At 48.1% G+C, this 25315-nt stretch overlaps 2 protein-coding genes across 3 annotated transcripts; one reads left to right on the top strand and one right to left on the bottom strand.

The window, feature by feature from the left end:
• The first annotated feature begins 2692 nt into the window (after positions 1 to 2692).
• Positions 2693 to 13831, top strand: LOC133359426 (tripartite motif-containing protein 14-like). Of its 2 annotated transcripts, XM_061577837.1 has the most exons (6): positions 2693 to 5862; positions 8859 to 8954; positions 10295 to 10528; positions 11013 to 11035; positions 12138 to 12241; positions 12879 to 13831. In XM_061577837.1, exons 1-6 carry the CDS (start codon positions 5275 to 5277, stop codon positions 13424 to 13426), a joined length of 1593 nt encoding a protein of 530 aa, XP_061433821.1. In that variant the 5' UTR covers positions 2693 to 5274; the 3' UTR covers positions 13427 to 13831. The 2 variants fall into 2 exon arrangements, with proteins under 2 accessions (XP_061433821.1, XP_061433822.1); XM_061577838.1 differs by lacking the exon at positions 8859 to 8954.
• Positions 13832 to 18080: 4249 nt separating this feature from the next.
• Positions 18081 to 19032, bottom strand: LOC133359427 (aerolysin-like protein). The gene has a single exon (XM_061577839.1). It carries the CDS (start codon positions 19020 to 19022, stop codon positions 18081 to 18083), a length of 942 nt encoding a protein of 313 aa, XP_061433823.1. The 5' UTR covers positions 19023 to 19032.
• Between the last annotated feature and the right edge of the window lie 6283 nt (positions 19033 to 25315).

Genomic DNA, 25315 nt, shown 5'->3' with positions numbered 1-25315 from the left:
ACTCTCAGGTCAGTAACCAACCCAGCCTCAAACTCGAGCTCCGTCTGCCACCTGGTGGACAAATCAGCGAATTGTCTTGATCTGAATCCAGAGTTTGATTGAAGTGTGTGTTTTCTCTCTCTCTTGGTGTCTCTCTCTGTGTGTCTATCTCTGTGTGTCTCTGTATGTGTCTCTCTCTGTGTGTCTCTCTCTGTGTGTGTCTCTGTGTGTGTGTCTCTGTGTGTCTCTCTGTGTGTCTCTCTGTGTGTGTCTCTCTGTGTTGTATCTCTCTGTGTGTCTATGTTGTGTGTCTCTGTGTGTGTGTGTCTTTGTGTGTGTCTCTCTGCATGAGAGTATCAGGTCAGTACCAACCCAGCCTCAAACTCGAGCTCTGTCTGCCACCTGGTGGACAAATCAGCGAATTGTCGTGATGTGAATCCAGAGTTTGATTGAAGTGTGTGTTTTCTCTCTCTCTCGGTGTCTCTCTCTGTGTGTCTCTCTCTCTGTGTCTCTCTTTCTGTGTCTCTGTGTGTCTCTCTGTGTGTGTCTCTGTGTTGTCTCTTTCTGTGTTTCTTTGTGTGTGTCTCTCTCTGTGTGTCTCTGTGTGTCTCTCTCTGTGTGTCTCTGTGTGTGTCTGTGTGTGTCTCTCTCTGTGTGTCTCTCTGTGTGTTTTTGTGTCTCTCTCTGTGTGTCTATGTTGTGTGTCTCTCTCTGTGTGTCTATGTTGTGTGTCTCTCTCGGTGTGTCTCTGTGTTGTCTCTCTCTGTGTGTCTCTGTGTTGTCTCTCTCTGTGTGTCCATGTTGTGTGTCTCTCTCGGTGTGTCTCTGTGTTGTCTCTCTCTGTGTGTCTCTGTGTTGCCTCTCTCTGTGTGTCTATGTGCGTGTCTCTCTCTGTGTGTCTATGTTGTGTGTCTCTCTCGGTGTGTCTCTGTGTGTCTCTCTCGGTGTGTCTCTGTGTGTCTCTCTGTGTGTCTCTGTGTCTCTCTCTGTGTGTCTATGTGCGTGTCTCTCTCGGTGTGTCTATGTTGTGTGTCTCTCTCGGTGTGTCTCTGTGTTGTCTCTCTCTGTGTGTCTATGTTGTGTGTCTCTCTCGGTGTGTCTCTGTGTGTGTGTGTCTGTGTGTGTCTCTCTCTGTGTGTGTCTCTCTGTGTGTCTCTGTGTGTCTCTGTGTGTGTGTCTGTGTTGTCTCTCTCTGTGTGTCTCTCTCTGTGTGTCTCTCTGTGTGTGTCTCTCTGTGTGTCTCTGTGTGTCTCTCTCTGTGTGTCTCTGTGTGTCTCTCTGTGTGTCTCCGTGTCTCTCTCTGTGTGTCTATGTGCGTGTCTCTCTCTGTGTGTCTATGTTGTGTGTCTCTCTCGGTGTCTCTCTCTGTGTGTCTCTGTGTTGCAAGGCCGTAACTATAACAAATAAGCTCAAAATGTCCCTCCCAACATATTGCTATAAAAACAATAGCTCTGCCATGTAAATAAAACAACAATTTGCTAAACCTTGGCCACAATATCTGGACTTGTCTTTATACAAATCAACGCGTAGATTTCTGTTTATACGATTGTGGTTATGGTTGTACTTGACTAATCCCTAATCTCTGCCATTACACACAATGCAACAAGAAATGTTTTAAAAAAGTAAAAACAGAGCTATGTAACACAATACACTGTTAGACATTATTGTAGAAATATAGTAAAAAGTCCAGTCCACGTGTTCGTCAATTTTTTTATATTTTAGGCAGAAAATGGCAGGAAATAAGTTTTAAAATCTACACTATGGGAACCTCATTTGCCAGTAAAAATATGATAATTGGTTCTTTACCCTTCTATCTGGCAACAAAACTGACACCTTTTTGCAAGGAGTCATGTTTGCATAGACTGCAATAGCTGCAGTCATAATACAAACAAAAGACATTACTCTGATAATGTGCACTGTCCTTGAAGTTGATTGTCTCGGGTGTGGACCAATCAACTTCAAGGACAGTGCACATTATCAGAGTTATGTTCTTTTGTTTGTATTATGACTGCAGGTATTGCGGTCTATGCCAACATGACTCCTTGTAAAAAGGTGTCAGTTTTGTTGCCAGATAGAAGGGTAAAGAACCAATTATCAAGTTTTAAAATGTTGATATTTTTAAATCCTTTATATTAAGTTCGCTTGCTTGCTTGCTTAGGACCGTGCAAATATTTCGGTCGTTTTTTAACCCACTTCCCGTGATCCAATCGAGCTGACATTTTGCACACAGACTCGTTGTGCCAAACAATTAATGTTCGTGAAATTTTTGTTCCAAAATTTTACACTTTTTAGGGAAAACAAATTAAATATTTAATTACCAATTGCTTAATACTGCAGACAATCATCTGACCCATAGGTGGCAGCCATCTCAAGCCAGAGGACGAGAGGACTCTAGCCGCCACGCATATAAAGGATTTATAGTGAAAAACTTTGTTTTTACGGGTTATACTTGTTCTGGGTTGGGACCCCCAGACACACTGGAAGATTTTGTCCCCCCCCCCCCCCCCAATGTTGACTGCATGGCTACGGCCTTGAACGACATCACAAATCGACTGCAACTTAAACAGAAACAACTCACGCGAACCGGAGCTGGGGGTGAATTCAAATTGGTGACGAGGCCCTTCCTGGAAGGGGGGTGGCGTCAACGTCTAATCCAGGTCGCGTCGGGGGCTGTGCGAGTTTCACTTTCGTCGTGAGTGCGGATCGTGAGGCACTCTGTGCTCCGCCACACACTCACCGAGACACTCACTGACTCGTTAAAACACTCACTGACTCACTGAGACACTCACCGAGACACTCACTGACTCGCTCAGACACTCACTGAGACACTCACTGAGACACTCACTGACTCGCTGACTCGCTCACTGAGACACTCACTGACTCACTGAGACACTCACTGACTCGCTCAGACACTCACTGAGACACTGAGACACTCACTGACTCGCTCAGACACTCACTGAGACACTCACTGACTCGCTCACTGAGACACTCACTGAGACACTGAGACACTCACTGACTCGCTCACTGAGACACTCATTGAGACACTGAGACACTCACTGACTCGCTCACTGAGACACTCATTGAGACACTCACCGAGACACTCGCTGAAATACTGAGCCACTCACTGGGACACTGAAACACTCACTGAGACACTCACTGAGACACTCACTGAGACACTCACTGACTCACTGAGACACTGAGACACTCAGAGACACTCACTGACTCACTGAGACACTCACTGCGACACTCACTGATACATTCAATGACTCGCTGAGACACTCACTGAGACACTCACTGAAACACTCACTGACTCGTTCACTTAGACACTCACTGACTCACTGAGACACTCACTGAAACACTCACTGAGACACTCACTGAGTCACTGAGACACTCACTGACTCACTGAGACACTCACTGACTCACTGATACACTCACTGAAACACTCACTGAAACACTCACTAAGACACTCACTTAGACACTGAAACACTCACTTACTCACTGAGACACTCACTGACTCACTGAGACACTCACTGAGACACTGAAACACTCACTGAAACACTCACTGAGACACTCACTAAGACACTCACTGAAACACTCACTGAGACACTCACCGAGACACTCACTGACTCACTCACTGCGACACTCACTGAAACACTCACTGACTCACTGAGACAATCACTGAGACACTGAGACACTCACTGAGACACTCACTGACTCACTGAGACACTCACTGAAACACTCACTGAAACACTCACTAAGACACTCACTTAGACACTGAAACACTCACTTACTCACTGAGACACTCACTGACTCACTGAGACACTCACTGAGACACTGAAACACTCACTGAAACACTCACTGAGACACTCACTAAGACACTCACTGAAACACTCACTGAGACACTCACCGAGACACTCACTGACTCACTCACTGCGGCACTCACTGAAACACTCACTGACTCACTGAGACAGTCACTGAGACACTGAGACACTCACTGAGACACTCACTGACTCACTGAGACACTCACTGAGACACTCACTGAGTCACTGAGACACTGAGACACTCAGAGACACTCACTGACTCACTGAGACACTCACTGCGACACTCACTGATACATTCACTGACTCGCTGAGACACTCACTGAGACACTCACTGAAACACTCACTGACTCGTTCACTTAGACACTCACTGACTCACTGACTCACTGAAACACTCATTGAGACACTCACTGAGTCACTGAGACACTCACTGACTCACTGAGACACTCACTGACTCACTGAGACACTCACTGAAACACTCACTGAAACACTCACTAAGACACTCACTTAGACACTGAAACACTCACTTACTCACTGAGACACTCACTGACTCACTGAGACACTCACTGAGACACTGAAACACTCACTGAAACACTCACTGAGACACTCACTAAGACACTCACTGAAACACTCACTGAGACACTCACCGAGACACTCACTGACTCACTCACTGCGGCACTCACTGAAACACTCACTGACTCACTGAGACAGTCACTGAGACACTGAGACACTCACTGAGACACTCACTGACTCACTGAGACACTCACTGAAACACTCACTGAAACACTCACTAAGACACTCACTTAGACACTGAAACACTCACTTACTCACTGAGACACTCACTGACTCACTGAGACACTCACTGAGACACTGAAACACTCACTGAAACACTCACTGAGACACTCACTAAGACACTCACTGAAACACTCACTGAGACACTCACCGAGACACTCACTGACTCACTCACTGCGGCACTCACTGAAACACTCACTGACTCACTGAGACAGTCACTGAGACACTGAGACACTCACTGAGACACTCACTGACTCACTGAGACACTCACTGAGACACTCACTGAGTCACTGAGACACTGAGACACTCAGAGACACTCACTGACTCACTGAGACACTCACTGCGACACTCACTGATACATTCACTGACTCGCTGAGACACTCACTGAGACACTCACTGAAACACTCACTGACTCGTTCACTTAGACACTCACTGACTCACTGACTCACTGAAACACTCACTGAGACACTCACTGAGACACTCACTGACTCACTGTGACGCTCACTGACTCACTAAGACACTCACTGACTCACTAAGACACTCACTGAAACACTCACTGAAACACTCACTGACTCACTGAGACAGTCACTGAGACACTGAGACACTCACTGAGACACTCACTGACTCACTGAAACACTCACTGAAACACTCACTGACTCACTCACTGAAACACTCATTCACAGCCATGGCCACCGCAGCCGCTCCTGCTGCTGTGTCCGAGGAGCTCAGCTGCTCCATCTGCCTGGAGGCGTTCGACTGCCCCTCCACGCTGAGCTGCGGCCACTCGTTCTGCCTGCGCTGCCTGGAGGCCGCGTGGCAGGCGGCCGGGTGCTACTTCTGCCCCCAGTGCCGAGACGAGTTCCAGCAGAAGCCGCGGCTGAGCAAGAACGTGACGCTCGCCAATCTCGTGGAGGAGCTCAGCATTGGGGGCGGTGGCGAGGGGGAAGCCGTGGAGGAGAAAACGACGTCTCCGCGGTTGTCCTGCGACAGCTGCCTGGATGGCGACGTCCCTGCCGTGAGGATCTGCGTGACGTGCGAGACGTCCCTCTGTGAGTCCCACTGCAGGCGTCACCTGCAGAACGCGAAGTTCAAGGGCCACTCGCTGGTCGAGCCGGGAGTCGGCGCGCAGGTGCGCAAGTGCCCGAGGCACGGGAAGCTGCTCGAGTTCTACTGCGCGCGGGACAAGAGGCTGGTCTGCACCAGCTGCGCCATCGTCGGGGAGCACGTGGGTCACGAGTTGAGCAGCGTCGAGGACGCGCACGAGGAGCGGAAGGTGAGCGTGTAGTGTATAGTGTAGTGTATAGTGTAGTGTAGTGGTGTATAGTGTAGTGTATAAGTGTAGTGTATAGTGTAGTGTATAGTGTAGTGTATAATGTAGTAGTGTAGTGGTGTAGTGTATAATGTAGTGTATAATGTAGTGGTGTATAATGTAGTGTATAATGTAGTGTATAATGTAGTGGTGTATAGTGTAGTGTATAGTGTAGTGTATAAGTGTAGTGTATAGTGTAGTGTATAGTGTAGTGTATAGTAGTGGAGTGTATAGTGTAGTGTATAATGTAGTGTATAATGTAGTGTATAGTGTAGTGTATAGTGTAGTGTATAAGTGTAGTGTATAGTGTAGTGTATAGTGTAGTGTATAGTGTAGTGTATAGTAGTGGAGTGTATAGTGTAGTGTATAAATGTAGTGTATAATGTAGTGTATAGTGTAGTAGTGATATAGTGTATAGTAGTGTAGTGCAGGGGCGGTTTCTTCATTAGGGCGATTGGGCGACGCACCACCAATGTCATTCAACCACAGAGTGACGCGAGCCGTCACTGTGCCTCTGGATATAGTCCAATCAGCGTCATGTCACGTTCTGTGGAGTACCGCCTCTTTTTGGGCGATTTCCCTCCAGCTGAGAATCGCCCCGAGTTTTCCCATAGACTTACATTCAAAGATGTTTTTTTTCGAACGGGGGGCGCTGCAATGCATTATCTACGGCTTCCGGGAGGGCTCGCCTTAACGTGCTTACGTCATCATACGTGCTTACATCATCATACGTAAGCACGTTTCAGTCAACAATATTATTTGTCGCCACCTAGTGGAATCTTTAATAAAAGAAATTGAGTGGATTGTAATAATAGTGAGTATAGAAACAAACAAGGAGATGTATTGTGAGAGTCACTTTATTTTTCATTAATATTAAAGAAGTGAAGTTGCCTTTACATGCTTAAGCTGTTAATTTATCTATTGCATGGGTGGACCTTATCCTTATCAATCATCCAGACATTTGCCCCCCCTGAGAGATTTTGCAGGAGCCGCCACTGCAAAGGAACCTTACGGGATTGGACCCCCACCCCCTGCCCGGGGTATCGAATAATACAAAATGGCCGAGGCAATTGAATATTTTATTTCTGGGGTCACTGGTTTTTTTTCCGGGGGGTGTATCGATCAATCCGAAATCGGTGGCACTCTGTGATGTCGAAACGCCAAACGTCGGCATGAAAAGAAATCCGTTATCGAAAAATGCAACTTCGAATGGTTGTATTTTTGGTTCTTTCGGTAAAGTCACGTAGAAGGGAAATAATAAAATAATAATATTTCGCTTCTACGTGACTTTACCGAAAGAACCAAGAAGATAAAGGGGGGGGGGGGGGCCTTGAGGGATATATGAGATGGGGGGGGGGGGGATGCGAGAGAGGGTTCGGCACGCTTGGAGGGAAGGGAATCCTTGAAGACCCCGCGTGTCTCTCGCGCTTGCCAGAAATCAAGACTCCTCTCGTTGAGGACCTCTGTGCCCGCTCGTCACTCCGGTAGTAAGGCTCCCGCCACCGATGCTACCCATAGGTTTCATATTCTTGGGTTTTTTCGGTAAAGTCACGTAGGTAAAAAATAAAAATAGAATAAAAATCACGACGTTTTGGAGGCAACACAAGCCTCCGTCTTCAGGTGGAACCGTCACAGCACGATCGCTGTATCAAGTAAATGAGAAATTCCAAGAAAACAGTCCTTGTAGATGTGAGTGTGAAAGCGATGGGTATGACCTTGTTATCTCGGCATCTCTTGAGGAAGGCCAGCGTCTCGAGAAGCTGTGTGACTTCTTGTCTCGTTGTCTGTTAAAAACTCTAACAGACAGGTGGAATTCCTCCCCGTAGAGGGTATTGATTCTAGATTTGAAGTTTTCGTGACTGCAACGATTCATATTCTTGGGTTTTTTCGTTAAAGTCACGTCGTGATTTTTATTTTATTTCAATTTTAATTTTTTACCTACACGGTGACTTTACCGAAAAAACCCAAGAATATGAATCCTTGCAGTCACGAAAGCTTCAAATCTAGAACCCGTAGGTTTGTTTCATTCTGGTTAGATCGCGCAAATATGAAGGTGCGTCGTTGAACACCGCCACCACCGTACACGGCCAATCTGTAAGGGGTTTGTAACGTCGACGAAAAGGTGGTGCCGGCCTTGGCTTGTCGCCTGATGATGTTGGTTGCTGCTGCTGTTGTTGTAATTACCGACGCGACGAAACGGTACTCGAATTGTTCATAATCAACGTTTTTGGGTTTAGATCGCGTTATTTATAAATTTGTCGTAACCCTCCACCACACGACACGGCCAATCAGTAAAAAAGTTTCACGTTGACAAAAGACAAATAGTTCACTGCTTTAGCCCACCGGTGTGTTGAAGCGTGAAACCACAACATTAACAATTTGAGTAGTACGACGTTTCGCTGGTTATTGCATCCAGCATCATCGGGCAATTCGCCAGAATTGTGACTGTGTCAGTGGGGTTTACTCTCCAACACAGACGGATTTATTTTGCTGCTGTGAATTTTCAATTGATAAGCTATACACTACACTACTACACTGTACTAGTCATGAATTGGCATGTTCTGTTCACGTGACAACCCTTACTAGTTGGCTGTGCCAGGTGGTGGCGGCTCTAATGACACACACACACAGGTTAAGAACCATCTTCTTGGTTCTTTCGGTAAAGTCACGTAGAAGGGAAGTAATAAAATAATAAAAATAAAACATAATAAAATAATATAATAATATATTTTATTTTATTATGTTTTATTTTTATTATTTTATTACTTCCCTTCTACGTGACTTTACCGAAAGAACCAAGAAGATGAATCCCTGCAGTCACGAAAGCTTTAAATCGAAGGTTAAGAACCACTCGTGTGGAGGTGACGGACCGGGCGTGAGGGGTGGCATCACCCATGAAGGACCGGAGTCTCACCCCCCCCCCCCCCCCCGCTGGCAATGTCTCGTTTCTAAATCTATAGACGCGCGTAGCACGGGAGACGCGAGCAGTGGACGAGAGGAGGAAGGAGGTGGAGGGGTCCGTCAAGCAGATGGAGGCCGCTCGCAGGAAGGCTCAGGTAGCGTTGTCCGTGCCCGGCTCCGTTGGTCCCCTTCCCCGTGACCTCCACCCAGCGCCGAAGTCGCGGTGGTCGAAACACATTTTCGAGAATTCTTCGTGCGGCCTCACGGCTTTGATGCCTCTTGACTACGCCATTCACCGTCTTTGGGTTGTAATGTGAGGATAAATCCGGCTCACTGACGTATCACAACACGTCACGATGATTGGCTCTGCCGGTCCTGGTTTATAGCCAATGTGGGGGAAGCCTAGGGGCGTGGCCCTGACGTAATGGAAAGGTGACAGCTGAAAGGATATGATTGGTTCTGCTGGCTTTGGCCACAGCCAATGAGGAGACGAGTCAGGGGCGTGGTCCCGGGAGCTTACGAGGGAGCCTGGAATATTCCACGGAGGCTAAGTAGGATTGGTGGAAAGGTACCACGTGACCCGGGTATTAAATAGGGGTGGAGACGAACGACACGTGGTCAGAACGGGAACGAACAGAGGAAGGGGGCCACGCGGGAGCGGGGCTCCGGGTTGCCACGTGGCAGTGCGTCTCTCTCTCTCTCTATCCCTCTCACGCTGCCTGCCAGCAGTGTGAAGGAAAGCTGTAATACAAGTTGAATAAAAGACGGATTCCAGAAGTCGCCTCAACGACCTTTATTACAGGGTCTTTCGTGACTTCACCGAAAGACCCAAAGAGTATGAATTCCCGCAGCCACGAAAGCTTTAACTGAAGATTTACATCATTCACCGTCAAACTCAACATTTACCCGCGAGGAGGTTGCACGTCTACCGCATTCGATGGCCGTGGGGGGGGGGGGGGGCAGGGGTCAGCTGACTCGGCATCGCGTCTGCAACCTCCTGTGGCAAAAAAAAATAAAATAATGTGGAGTGCCAAGGATTGTCGAGGTGGAGCTGTGGCGTAGCTGCCTGTGGGCGCCGGTACGGACACAGAGAGAGGCACGAACCCCGCACAGATGTCATCTCGCGTCGTCCCTGATCGCGTCGCTGGAGTCGGACCCACGAGTGGCCCCGAGTTTCAACATCCGCTCGTTATGCTATCAAATGTAAACTTTACTCACGTAGCACAATGTGCGCTTAACATGCGAGACGAGTTGCCTCACGGGACAAAATATAGTCACTTTAAGATGTTTTCTTGTTCATGTTTTAGGTTTTTTTGTTTGTTGCGGTTGCAATCGATTCAAGAGCCGAATAGCTCAGAGGGCAAAACCTAATGAATGAAACTTGAAATGAAACTTGAAACGACCTGCTGTATACCAGCCGATGGAGGTAACATCTCGCCACGGACGCAGTGGCTCACGTCTCAGGGAGCCAATCGTGGTGCCCGCGTCTCCACAGGAATCGGTGGCCGGGATCAGGGGTCGCATCACGGGCAAGTTCGCCCGCCTAAGGAAGGCTCTGGACGAGGACGAGACGGAGGCTCTACGCCGCGTGGCCGTGAAGGAGCGCGAGCTGCTGTCCCGGATCGACGAGGACATCGCTCGTCACGAGCGGGAGATCGGCGAGCTCCGGGCGACGGCCGCTCGCCTGCGAAATCTGCAGAACGAGAGGGACTCGCTCACCTTCCTGCAGGTGGGGAGCGCCTCCGTGTTAGACGCCGTTTGGATGACCAGAATAACAGATCGGGCAGTGGCAGGGATTCTAGATTTGAAGTTTTCGTGACTTCAAGGATTCATATTCTTAGTTTTTTCGGTAAAGTCACGTAGGTAAAAATAAATAAATGAAAAAACAACTAAATTAAATCACGACGTTTCGGAGGCAACACAAGCTTCCGTCTTCAGTGAATTTGGCTGCAACGGTTCCACCTGAAGACGGAAGCTTGTGTTGCCTCCGAAACATCGTGATTTAATTTAGTTGTTTTTTCATTAATTTATTTTTACCTACGTGACTTTACCGAAAAAACCAAAGAGTATCAGTGGCAGAGACTCGCTCACCTTGCTGCAGGCCTCTGTGTGTCAGACGCCGCTTGGGTGTCCAGAATAACAGAGCGGGCGGTAGCAGAGGGGCTCGTGGTCCCAGGGTAGAAACATCACTCATCTCTCTCTCTCTTCCACAGGGACACCTGGAGGAGATGCGCAGGTACGGATCCTTGACGTCTAACAGTTAAACACTCAAAACACAGGATGTGTGTGTTAGACACACGGGCTGTGTGTGAGACACGGGCTGTGTGTGAGACACAGGCTGTGTGTGAGACACCGGCGGTGTGTGAGACACGGGCTGTGTGTTAGACACACGGGCTGTGTGTGAGACACGGGCTGTGTGTGAGACACTCGCTGTGTGTGAGACACTGACTGTGTGTGAGACACGGACTGTGTGTGAGACACGGGCTGTGTGTGAGACATGGGCTGTGTTAGACACACGGGCTGTGTGTGAGACACCAGCGGTGTGTGAGACACGGGCTGTGTGTGAGACACGGGCTGTGTGTGAGACATGGGCTGTGTTAGACACACGGGTTGTGTGTGAGACACCGGCGGTGTGTGAGACACGGGCTGTGTGTGAGACACGGGCTGTGTGTGAGACACTCGCTGTGTGTGAGACACTGACTGTGTGTGAGACACTCGCTGTGTGTGAGACACGGGCTGTGTGTGAGACACTGACTGTGTGTGAGACACTCGCTGTGTGTGAGACACTGACTGTGTGTGAGACACGGACTGTGTGTGAGACACGGGCTGTGTGTGAGACATGGGCTGTGTTAGACACACGGGCTGTGTGTGAGACACCGGCGGTGTGTGAGACACGGGCTGTGTGTGAGACACGGGCTGTGTGTGAGACATGGGCTGTGTTAGACACACGGGCTGTGTGTGAGACACCGGCGGTGTGTGAGACACGGGCTGTGTGTGAGACACGGGCTGTGTGTGAGACACTCGCTGTGTGTGAGACACGGGCTGTGTGTGAGACACCGGCTGTGTGTGAGACACGTGCTGTGTGTGAGACACGGGCTGTGTGTGTGACAAGGGCTGTGAGACACTGGCTGTGTGTGAGACACGGGCTGTGTGTGAGACACGGGCTATGTGTGAGACAATCGCTGTATGTGAGACACGGGCTGTGTGTGAGACACTCGCTGTGTGTGAGACACGGGCGGTGTGTGAGACACTGACTGTGTGTGAGATGGATCCTGAGTCTTCCGATGCTGTGGTTACACGAGGCTGTGTGTGATGCTGTTTGTTGGTGGCTATCCCAGAAGGAAGATACTAAAGAAATCTGCACCTCCACCTCCCACTTCCCTGGACGCCACCACGATCAGCTCCCTGGAAAGATCCATGCGCAGACTCCTGCCTCTCGTCTGTGAGTTGCACTGCACTTCTGTGCTCCCCTCTTTGATCAACTTGCATTCTATTTCTAACGGGCAAGCCCACCGAGCTAGCTACGTAGCTCTCTGAGCTGCGTGAGATTGATCCTAGATGTGGAGGAGGGATGAGAGAGAGAGAGACAACAGCGAACCGCCCCAACTCAGTCTTCGTCAATCCTCGTGGCTAGCTCAGACGCGCGTCTTGACTTTCGCAATTCCCGTTGCCTTCGCGTTTTCAGTGGCTGACTCGGAGACGCTGAGGGTAAGGAGACACTCTGGTTTATTGACACGGGCTGACGGTTAACACTTTTATAACTCGTCTTTAAATGAACTACTGCCTCCCAGCGAGGACGGCCGGTAGACCGCCTGACTGGCGACGCCGAGCCGGTGAAGACTCCGGCAGCACGACGGGGATCCCACTCCACACGACAAACCCCGAGGTCCCCTTTCCTGGGGGCCCCTCTCTAGCACTGGGGAGACAAAGGCGACCGGGCGTGGTGCTGGTAGCCAACCCCTCGTGTGCCGTACCGGCCTTCATAGGTGCTGCTCGCGAACAACAGCGCTTGACCCAAAAGCGATTACGCATTCGCCATTGCGACTGCTATGCGAGCACTGTCTCTGTCATCGCCACAGATGGACGCTCACCGACTCTGGACCCGAGCTCGGCCCACGACAAACTCCGGATTTCCTCGGATCTCAGGACGGTGACGCTGACCGCTGCCTCCCAGGGTCGCCCAAATCACCCGCGCCGCTCCGACGTCTACCACCAAGTCCTGTGCTCGGAGAGCTTCTCGTCGGGTCAGCACTACTGGGAGGTGGACGTGGGGAGCCGCTCGGGGTCGTGCCGGATTGGAGTCGCCTACGCGGCGATCAAACAAACAAAAAATGGCGGCGGCGACTGCTTCCTGGGATGGAGCGACGGCTCCTGGTGTCTACAGAAAGTCGACGGCAGCTTCTCGGCGTGGCACGGCGGGGTAGTGACAGCACTGTCGGTGCCGGAGCCTCCGCGGAGAGTAGGGGTTCACCTGGACTGGGACGCGGGGCTGCTGTCGTTTTACAACGCCCAATCTATGGCGCCATTGCACTCGTTTCGCCAAATCTTCGTCGAGCCCGTGCATCCGTGGCTGTACTTGGGGGTTTGTACATCCGTGACGATCGTGGATCTGAGCGGCGCGTCCTGAGAGAGGCGGGCGCCGTTTGCTTGCCCGTGACGATTTTTCGGTGGTTTAGGAGTGCACGGCTCTCGGCTCAAATGCGGGGCAGGCTTCGGCGAAGCCAAGTCGAGAAGTAGCGACGCAAATGATGATTGTTATTCTTTTCCCCAAAAAAATTTGCAAACAACCAATTTTTTTATCAGGAGTCGCAGCGTTCCGCGGTGAGAATTTCGAGACGGTGGCAACCTTTTTGATAAATGACCCGTCAAGAGGCGGTCGGATCGCATTAAAAAGAGCCGGATGCAGCTCCCGGAAGCCACGGGTTTGTTATGTTCTTTGGGTCTTTCGGTAAAGTCGCGTGGAATGATGCAAAGAAAAGAACAAAAAACTATGACGTTTTGATCGCAACGCAAGCGATCGTCATCAGGAGAAATGAGATGTGTTATGTTTCTAACCACCCCCTAGATCCCTTGCTCTGGGGGGGGGGGTGGGTTATAAATATAACCACCGGTATAATTTTTTTTTAAATACGACATTTCGATGGCAGCACATCAGGTAGATGTTGACCGATTGTGTGGCGATCGAAACGTCGTAGTTTTTGTTGCCATTTTTGTTTGAACATATCTACGTGACTCTACCGAAAGACCCAAAGAATATAACCACCGGTGTGAAAGCTAAGGATTTTTTTTTATCCTTAGCTGGCAATACAACGGGAGGTGTTAAGATGTCATAAACACAGAATCGGTGCATTTAACCACAGGCAGTACCTTGTGGAAAAACACGCACACGAAAAACGCTCTGATGACGATAATGATTATAAAAATGCATTGTCTTTGAAACTGATTGGCTTACACCAGAGACAGCCTTCTTGTATGGCTTTGTGTCTGCACCGGTGTTGGACTACTTTGTGTGTGGAGCCAACATTGACGCCCTCCCAGAGGAGTGTGATTGTAGGGGTGCAATGATTATGAATGGTGAAATGGGATGTGTTTATACACTGGTGGTGTTATTGATAGGGGTGCAGTGATTAGCAATGGTGAACTGTGATGTGTTTATACACTGGGGGTATAATTGATCGGGGTGCAGTGATTAACAATGGTGAACTGGGATGCATTTGTAGGGGTGTCAGGGGAAGGATTCCCACCAATAGAAGGGGGAGTGCGACGGTGACAGGAGAAGGGGGAAGAGCAGGTGAGGAGATATAAGGGAGAGAACGGGCGGGAAGAGGGGTGGGTTGGCGGGAAGGAGATTGGGATGGCTGGAGACAGGTGTGGATGGGAGGAAAGGAATAAAAGACGAACCCCCCTGCAACCTTGTGTCGGCTCTCCTTTACACTTGTATACACTGGTGGTGTCATGGGTTGTGGGAGATATACAACAATAATGTTAATTTTAAAAAGTCTAAATGTCCGCGTACGACAGTGGCATCGTAACGCTCAGCTTATTGGAGAGTATATTTAGTATACTGATGATACTATGTAGTTTATACTTTAGTTTTTTACGTGGTGGTTTAGTTACTGCAGCTACATACTATTAACATTCCTTCCCTTTATTAATGCTACCCCTATCCCCTCCCTTTGATGCTGCGTATACTGCATAATGCACGGGCATAATATGACTTTGAAATCCCCCGCCCACCTAAGCATTTCACAAGTAGTACTAATCCCACATCTGCATTTACCATAAATATGCTAAATTCCTCTTGATATGCAAATTAGTTTGTCAAGGCGCTCTTCCCCCTCCAACCCAGCAGCTTAAATATACGCTCCAAGCCTGGGGGTGTTTCATTCAGACGCTGTCTTCCTGACAGAACTGTTCTTCACCTGAGGACGGCTGCTTGCGTTGTGGCCGAAACGTCGTGAGAATTATTTTATTATGTTTTATTTTTATTATTTTATTATTTCCCTTCTACGTGACTTTACCGAAAGAACCAAGAAGATGAATCCCTGCAGTCACGAAAGCTTTAAATCGAAATATAAATGTGTTGTTAAACCTGCCACCACCCGACACAGCCAATCAGTAAGGTCTGTCGCGTAAACAAAACGTGCCAATTTGTTACTCGTAAAGCACTAGTGTATAGTGTAGTGTATAGTGTAGTGTATAGTAGTGTGTAGTGTAGTGTATAGCAGTGTAGTAAATAGTGTAGTGTATAGCAGTGTAGGTGTTCAGTGCAGTGTATAGTGTAGTGTACTAGTACAGCACACCAGTATATTGGAGAGTAAAACAACAACATTTACAATCTGAGCACCACTTTTCGCCACTAATTGCAACCGGCGTCATCAGCTGTCAGGCGACGCGGTAAATCTGCAAGTTTCAGATTTGCCGCATCTGGCGCGTGACGCGGCAGAGCGAAGCCCCGCCCCCCACGGGTCATCACGTGGGGCGGGGTGGGGGCGGGGGCGTGGTCTGGCGCGCGACGCGTCAGAGGGACTCGGCGCCATTGGACGGCAGAGCGGCGCGTGGCAACATTAAGTGTGGCCGCCATAAGACATCCCCTGCCTGTGCGATTCATGTTCAGGGGCCAGCACTGAAGAGAGAGCCCCCCACCAGCCCCTGAACATGAATTGCACGTATTCTTAGGTTTTTTCGGTAAAGTCACGTAGGTAAAACATCAAAATTAATAAAAATAAAATAAAGATCACGACGTTTCGGAGGCAACACAAGTCTCCGTCATCAGGTGGGACCGTCACAGCCAGATTAGCTGCATCAAGTGAGGCAATGATTCATAATGTAATCCCTTAAAAGCGAGTTGGGGGGGGGGAGGAGAGGGGGGGGGGAGTTCATCAGAATGTGGTAGCCAATGAATGGAACGTATCGGGAGGGAGGGAGGCGGGGTCAAAAGGGTGGGCGACAGCGTGGAAGCGATTGTGCGCAAGAGACAAACTGCTGCACACGCCAACGCATTGGGCAGAGAGGGGGGAGGGGGAGGCCTGAAACAATGACACAAAAGAACGGAAATGCCATTGTTTATACCAATGCTGCCTGAACAATGAAGAGATTACTGTTAAACACTCGGTAAAGTAAAGTAAGATAGTACCTGTCAGATAAGATGGTCCAAAAAAGTGTAATTAAGTCTGTTTTGCGTGGTTAATAACATCTTTCCAATGATTACTAAGTTTGTACCCATGATCACGGTTGAAATTATGTCTGTGTTTGTATATTTGTATGGCTTCGTGTACAAACCTTTGATGTTAGCCAGGAGGTTTGCAGAGAACCTTGGTCTCGGAAAAGACAATTTCATGAGAACCCACCGAGTTGTAGCAATGATCGGCAACGGCCGAAGAATCAGTTCTGCCGTGTTTCAGATCTGACTTGTGCTCGCGGACACGATCAGCAACATGACGTTTCGTTTCTCCAATGTAGCAATCACCACAAATGCAACTCCATTTGTAGACTCCAGGATACTGTAAGTCAGGAACGACATCCTTCACAGATGGAATCAGATCACGGATTTTATGCACTGTACTGAATCGGACTTGGATCTAATGTTTGTTTAGAATTTGAGATCTTTTTGGTCACGCCTGCTATGTATGGTAACGTGATAGTTTTGGTCAGAGTTTCATTTATAAACATTTCAACGGAGCGTTCATAAATTTATGAAAATTCTGAGGTAAATGTGTGCGCATATAGCGACGGGAAGGCAGTAACGTTTTGAAAGGTAAATGACGAAATATAAAGATCGTTATTCGTGTAGCTTGTTGAATATGTTAATAATGGTTTAAGTGTTAATGGTTAAAACTTACAAAATGGCTGCCTTTGGTTTGTGCGTTTGGCGCGAGTTGGTTCCGCGATTTGGTCGAGATGACAGCAGTGGACTTAAAACTATCGTGACTGCAGGAATTTAACGTCTTAGTTTGTCATTTTCTTAGAACCAATGAATGAAAATGACAAATTATTACACCTAAATATTTTTTAATTGCCACATTATTATAGCGGTTTTGAATTGAAAACGTTGGCTAACAGGAGGTCTGTGTAAGTTTTGTATTCAGTGCTGGTTCAATAGGACATGGGGGGGGATGAGCAGAGTAGTGGATTGTGGCATGCGAACTAAAAACAGAAGTCTATTTTCACGAGACCTCCTTTGCCAGTGTCAACATAAGAATGTTTCCCCCTTTTGGCGTCCTCTGATCTAACACCGAGACTAGGCTAAAAAAAAAGTCTCTGGTGTGGACCAATCAATTCAAAAAACACGTTTCTTCGGAGTGGGCAGGTAGGAACTTGGTTGGATAGCCCATTCGTGCACGACAGACAAATAATCCCTGGTGGGAAGTGTGGAACCTGTTGTTTCTAGTTGTAAAACATACCATGCCACTAACCCACCGTTTCAATAATGGCCATGCAAAATGGAGGATATGAAGCTCGATATTCTTTGCTTCATTCGGTAAAAATCAGTGAAAAACAAAAACCATAAAAAAAACCGAGTATGGATCCTTGCAGCCACGAAACCTTCAAATCTAGAATGATATGAAGTTCAAACTACAAAAAAAAAAAATCCCTGCCAACAGCAAATGGTGAAATATCCATGTCCATAAACATTGGAACCTCGTAAAAAAATAGAAATTCCTTATATGCAACCAAACATGCGAAGAGAAAATTGCAGTGCAATGCAGAAGGCTTTTATTTGTAGTTAGCCACAATAATTCTTTCAGAACATTTGATCAAAAAGGGTACAACACACAGCTCTATTTCTCAGTAGCACGGGCGGTCATTTTGGTGTAGGTGAGCCCCTTGTAGACGCCACGCAGGGGAACGTCAAAGAGAGCGCCGTTCATGCAGGTGATGCGCAGCAGGGCCGTGTACGGGAGGTCGATGTTTGCACGCCCGATTTTGGCGACAACAGTGACGGTCTTGTGCGGAGGAACCGAGACAGGGAACGTGAGAGTTTCCATCCGCTCCTCAGACTCCTCCAATGCGTGCGTGGTCTCCGAGCTCAAGGTGAAGCTGAACCCGGTCTCCACCTCCACGACCTCAGGGATGCCTGCCGAGACGGTCAGGCTGAAGGTGAACTCGATCTTGTTGGTCGTAGACCACGATGACGTTTTGGTTATCTTCTTGGAACTCTCGAACGTGTAAGACTGCATGACGCTGGTGTTGTTCGTGTACTCCATTTCTTTAATCTCCTCCATCTGCACGTTAGGCAGAACCTGGTGCATAGTTGGGTACTTCATGTTCTGGATCACCGACGACTTTACAGCATTGATGAAAAGGAAACCCATGGAGTCGATGTCGGCCCCCGCTCGGCCCTGAACGCCCAAGCAGATGCCAGAGCCCACGTCGATCTTGTACTCTGTCTGGAGCTTCCAGTCCGTCATCTTGGCAAAGAACTCACGGTTGCGGCTCGTTCTGAACTTGATGGCACCCAGACGCGTGCCGGCCCCATTGCCCCACAGGGAGAGCTGCGACATGAACTCGCCCGACTGGAATTCAAACTGCTGAGCAGAGAAGTCCACGGTGCCGAATTTCTGCCTTCGCCCGTCAGTCAGCCACACCTCCACGCCCCTCACTTGCCAGCCTCCAACGCTCACGGAGAGTTTCTGCAGCGTGGCCGCATTGCTCCTCCCATCAAACGAGAATGCATTTCCACCTTGGCCTCCAATGATGTGCAGCGTAAGCGGGTACGACATTGTCAACCTGGATGGAGAGGAGGAAGGGAAAGCATGGCAAGCATGTTTCAAGCCAAGTAATCTTGCCTCATCATTTACAAGAAACAGAATCAGGACTACAGTTCACTAGCAACTGTAGTTCAGTGTACCATTCGTGTCTTAAAATATTTCGGAAGGGCTGAAAAATAGTGGGCACCAAATAGTGCGCAATAGCCATTTTACATGTTGTTAAATCATGGTTTAAATCTTTAGCACGTATGCAACATAAGCAAACCTAATCCTTGTCAAAATTATTACCGTTTTAAGATTTAAATTTGTGGAATCAATAGGAAAGGAAAAAGTGCACAACACAATGAACTCTCCGCTGATCTATTAACAATTAGTCCTTCAAGCACAAGCGTGCGTGCTCATGGAACTGCAGGCATTGTTGGTGGCAGATTATCAAAACTAAATTCCCATACATTTTTCTCCCATCAAACAGCAGGATAGAGTATGGTCCATTCCACAACCCTCGATCCACTCAGCCACAGTAGACCATCATGCAGTGGGGCAATGCAAGTGTGATGCACATGTCAGGTTGCAGTAGCACAAATACCTTTTTCTTTCCACGAACAATGAAAAGCTCGGATAGACGATCCAGGGACTTGGCTGAAGGCGACCTAGACGGGTCATATGAACAGAAGTAGTTGGGTTAAGGTAATGTCGGGAAACCAGATTAACCCTATAATCCAAGGCAACCATGTTTGCATATCGCCCAGGCAAGATCCATCCTGGCCAACAAATAAACAGCGGAGGTTTTTTAGAGCGCAGGCATAATGCAGTGGTCATTAGGTGTTGCATCACATCAGGGTGGAGAAATTTATGACAAGACTGTTTGAAAATGGGTTAAATTAGACCCTTTAGATTACAGAAAAATTAGGTTGCAGGACCAATAAACTTAATTGAGAATTCCTATTAACAGTTTCAAACTTAAGGGTATTCAGCTTCTGCCATACAACCCTCAGAATTCAGATCAATAAGACAGAAGTAGCGCAGCCTTAGGCTACGAATCTATTTTAAAAACATTAGAGATTCGGCAAGAATTTTGGCAGGTTAGACTTTGAAAAAGGTACAGAACAGACATGGTTTAAGAAAATTACGGGTAAATCAACCCAGCTAATACTGGAAAAAAGATTGTTCAAAACAAGCCCATTGTTGATGCTGGGAAGGGAATATTTAGGTAAACAAGCTAATGCACTCTTTTATTTTGCCGTATAAAACTTCGTGACCTCAATTATTCAAATTTGGGGTCTTTAGCGAGTGGTTGGCTTGCATAAAATGGCGAAATGGAAGGTTACATCGATTATGTTAAAACGCAATAAGGAGCACAATGTACAGGACCTGGACAACTTTCCTTTGGAAAATATTGAATTGTCATGCACGGCGAGTCAATGTAGAAATTGTCAGCTCGTTCGGTTTAATACCTCCAAAAGACATTAATCCTCAAAGCTAAAAAAGAAAACTGACACTGCATGAAGTTAAATAAAAGTATGAAAAAAAAAAGACAACCAACATGCACCTTACATGGTCTAGAAAGGGGGTACAACAGCAAATCCTACAGCAAGCCAAGCAGCCACCCCCGCCCCCCCACTCATCACTTACAAAAGCAGTCCCCTCCGTGAAGAGCAGATGCGGTGTGCCGTCTGTTCCCTCCTTTATATCGAGGGAGCGCACGTCACGTGGTACAATCACGCGTGTTTGCCTTCCCTTCCCTGGCCAATCATCGCGAGTCAATCAGCATGATGATTCACTAATTGGATGGGTGGCGCTTCCTGCACGCGTTCCTATTCTGCGTGAGACTCCGTTAACGAGCCCAGCCACGCGCGCTATGGCCTCATAGACGCAATCACGGCCCCCAAGTGAGTATATGTTGAGAGTCCATTGAGGGAGCTCACATCACGTGACGTAATTACGCGCACGTGCCTCCGACCATCTTCCCCTCCAGGCCCATCATCTGCAGCCAATCACAGCGGAGATTCGCTCATTGCACGCGCGCCCATTGTGTGAGTGAGGCGTCGTTCATGAGCCGAGCTACTGGCACGCGCCTCGTTAATGCGATCGCGGTCCCGATACCAGGCCGTGAGAGTCGATTGAGTTGTGTATTCAAGCGATGTAAACGTTTTTTTTCTCTTTAACATCGTCCACACGAAATTGTTCAAATTGGCCTCGCTACCATCACCATCTGTAATTCATGTTGTTAATAAGTGCCTGATGGATTGAACTGAACGTGCCTCTGGAATTTTTTAAAGATCATTTGTTCAATTGTGGAATGCTTTGATTTGTTTGCTGGCTGGGTCTCCCTTGAACACGTTCCTTCGGAGTGGACAGGTAGGAACTTGGTTATACAGCGCATTCGTGCGACCCGTGAGCTGCGTGACACATATTCAGGGCGTGGCTATGCACGACAGACAGACAAATAATCCCTGGTGGGCAGTGTGGAACTCTTGTTCCTACCTGCTGCATAAACGCGTTGTCAAACCCGCCACTACCCGACACAGCGAATCAGTAAGATCTGTCACGTAAACAGAACGTGCAAATGTGTTACTCGTAAAGCACTCGTGTATAGTTTAGTGTATAGTGAACTGTATAGTGTCGTGTATAGTGTCGTGTATAGTAGTGTAGTGTATAGTGTAGTGTATAGTGAAGTATAGTGTCGTGTATAGTGTCGTGTATAGTGTCGTGTATAGTAGTGTAGTGTATAGTGAAGTATATAGTTTGTTGTATAGTAGTGTATAGTGTCGTGTATAGTAGTGTAGTGTATAGTGTAGTGTATAGTGAAGTATAGTGTTGTGTATAGTAGTGTAGTGTATGGTGAAGTATATAGTGTCGTGTATAGTGTAGTGTATAGTGTAGTGTTTAGTAGTGTATAGTGTAGTGTATAGTAGTGTATAGTGTAGTGTATAGTAGTGTATAGTGAAGTATATAGTGTGTTGTATAGTGTAGTGTATAGTAGTGTCTAGTGTAGTGTATAGAAGTGTAGTTTTTTGTGTAGTGTATAGTAATGTAGTGTTTAGTGCAGTGTATAGTGGAGTGTACAGTGTAGTATACTCGTACACCACACCAGCAAAGTTTGTGTTTAATAATATCAATTTTCTATCCTTTTGAGGCATAAGCAATTACAAAATAACACTTACTACCCAGGAACAAAAGTCGTGTTACAGAGTGAGTAATCGTCACTTGGAGGGGAGATGAAGGTTGAGGAGAGGCTTGCGGAGCCCCAATTCGGTTTCAGGAAAGGGCGGTCCTGCAAAGATGCCATATTTTCTGTCCGTCTGCTACAGCAGAGGTGTAGAGAATTCCAACAAGACCTACATCTCTGCTTTATTGACCTGGTCAAGGCCTATTACACCATCAGTAGGCATGGGCTCTGGGGTGTTCTTCGTGCTTTCGGAGTCCCTGACCCTCTGCTCACGATCATTAAGGACCTTCGTGATGGTGAGCTACGTAGCCGGGAGTCACAGCCATTTCCTGTACACCTTGGGGCAGTGGCGGCTCCTGAAAAATCTCTCAGGGGGGGCAAATGTCTGGATGATTGATAAGGATAAGGTCCACCCATGCAATGAATAAATTAACAGCTTAAGCATGTAAAGGCAACTTCACTTCTTTAATATTAATGAAAAATAAAGTGACTCTTACAATACATCTTGTTTGTTTATATACTCACTATTAAAACAAACCACTCAAGTTTATTTTATTAAAGATTCCACTAGGTAGCGATAAATTATATTGTTGGATGAAACGTGCTTACGTATGATGACGTTAGCACGTATGATGACATAAGCACGTTAGTGCATGCCCTCCCGGAAGCCATAGAGAATGCATTGCAGCGCCCCCGTTCGAAAAAAAACATCTTTGAATGTAAGTCTATGGGGCCACTCGGGGCGATTCTAAGCCGTAGTGAAATCGCCCAAAAAGAGGCGGTACTCCACAGAACGTGACATGACGCTGATTGGACTATATCCAGAGGCTGACAGTGACGGCTAGCGTGACTCTGTGGTTGAATGACATTGGTGGTGCGTCGCCCAATCGCCCTAATGAAGAAACCGCCCCTGCCTTGGGGTGCAACAGGGATGTCATCTTGTTCCCACATTATTTAATATCTATTTCGACCACGTAATTTGTAAAGCCTTTGATGGCTGTATCGGAGGAATTTCCATCTGGTGCAGATACAATGGGAGGCTGATCGATGCCCGGGTGCAGTCAAGGGATGGCTCCCTATTGGTCAACCACGTTATGTATGCCGATGATCTGGTAATTGCCGCTCACTCAGAGGAGGAGTTGGAGGCGCTTCTGCTGAACCATGCCATTAAGAAGTGGGGCCTTACCATCAGCCCCACCAAAACTAAGCACTTGCCTGAGTATTTTGTACCATCGGACACTCCACCCCCACAACTCCTAATTGGTGATGGGGCAGTTGTGGAGAGAGTGTAGAGTTTACCATACCTGAGCAGTGCGCTCATGACTGGCTCCGGTTTGACAGCAGAGGTCTCACTCCGAATCAGTCGAGCGGCATTATCTTTTCATCGGTTGCGTAATGCTCTGTGGAAGCTACCTGGTCTGTCGCTCCGCACGAAGCTTCGGGTCTTCTCGGCCAAAGTCATTCCCTCCCTTCTCTATGCTTGCGAAACGTGGACCCCCCTAATGTAACATCTTCGCCGGTTAGAAACATTTAGGCTGGCTTGTCTACGATCTATCCTGGGTTTAACCAGGCTGGATTGTGTGAGGAGCTCACAAATCCTTGAAAGATCTGGAAAAAGTTCCATTGGTGAGCTGCTCTGGCAGGCAAGGCTGCGTTGGCTGGGTCATGTAGCCCGAATGCCCAGCCACCGCATGCCTTAACACCTTTTGTTCGGCCGGATAGTGGGGGCTAAATTGGCGTGGCACGGACTAGAGAAGAGATGGAGTGATAGGGTACTGTAGGATGTGGAGCTGAGTGGACTTGCCGATGACTGGTACCAGCGGTGTCAAGATCGGCCTCTGTGGAGGAGGCTCGTGAAGGACGCTACTGGGCAGTTGGAGGCAGTCGCCCTCTAACAACAACAGAAGGCGGAGGAGCGACGCTCACAACAACGAGTGGTACGCCGTGAGTCTAAAGCACAGCAAGTTGGTACAGTAGGGGGCACAGGTGGTGCAACAGCCAGTCTGCCCCGTGACCTCCTGCCAGTGGGCGTTCGACACTTCATGTGGCCTCAAGATGAACATAGCCTGGCCCAAGCGTCGTGGTGACGTCACCGACAACTTAGTGGCAAATGGCGGTTATTGTTGTTGTTGTGTGTGAGACACGGGCTCTGTGTGAGACACGGGGAGAGACATAGGGAGAGACATAGGGATATGGCTGACTCCACATCGACAACGGGCTTTGTCAGGGTCGGGGATCGAACTAACGACCTCCTGTAGACCAGGCGAGATAGTTAACATCTCACCAGGGACGTGTGGACAGGGGAGGCAGGGGAGTCAGAGCCTCACCTGTCATACTCTAATGGAAATAGCTGTTACGAAAAGAAAAAAAATAACTAAATCACATAAATATTAAGATTTTTCCACTGATATGTGTTATAAATGTCTTTTCTGTACGATTCCAATCATTTTTATAGTAAAAATCGGCAAATTTGCGGAGCTTCGCTGCAAATAGAGGGAGAGACGAGAGGTGAGGCAGCGACGAGCTCAGCCTCCCCTCTGATTGCGCAACCCCTCAGTAACTGGATGGAGCACGGGCAATAAGCGCGTGCCTGTTACTATCTCAGTATGTCACCAATGTAATGTTTGTAGACCCCTTCGTTTCATGTCCTCGCCTTCCATACTCCAGGTAACTTATTTCACGTATGTGTATGACGATATTTAGGCTGGCTGGTCTCGTCATGAAACTGCAATGAAAAAGCACCAGGGGAGGCAGCTATCACATCTGCCTCACTGAGGGGGACGTGTCTAACACGCCCCCAAAGTGTGTGAATCTGGCTCTGACACGAGCCAGCATCTCACCACATTGATGATGATGATGAGAGAGAGAGAGAGATGCTGACATCGTCAGGGTAGGGATGGAACCCACGACCTCCTGCGTACCAGGCGAGATAATCAACATCTCGTCACAACAACCCTCGAGAGATGGAATCACCGAGAGAGGCCCTTCCGTGGGTATTTTTGGGGCTCCTATTCCACGCTTCGCCAACGAGGTTGTAAGAGGTGGGGGTGGCCACACCTCACACAACACCGTAATCTCATCACATCGTGCTGGTATGCAGCCGTGAAACGCAAATAGAATGATGTGGCAACACACT

Source organism: Lethenteron reissneri, chromosome 65, assembly GCF_015708825.2.
Source record: "Lethenteron reissneri isolate LAM-NWPU_2019-01 chromosome 65, ASM1570882v1, whole genome shotgun sequence".
NCBI classification, from domain to species: Eukaryota; Metazoa; Chordata; class Hyperoartia; order Petromyzontiformes; family Petromyzontidae; genus Lethenteron; species Lethenteron reissneri.
This window is presented reverse-complemented; position numbering and strand designations above follow the sequence as displayed.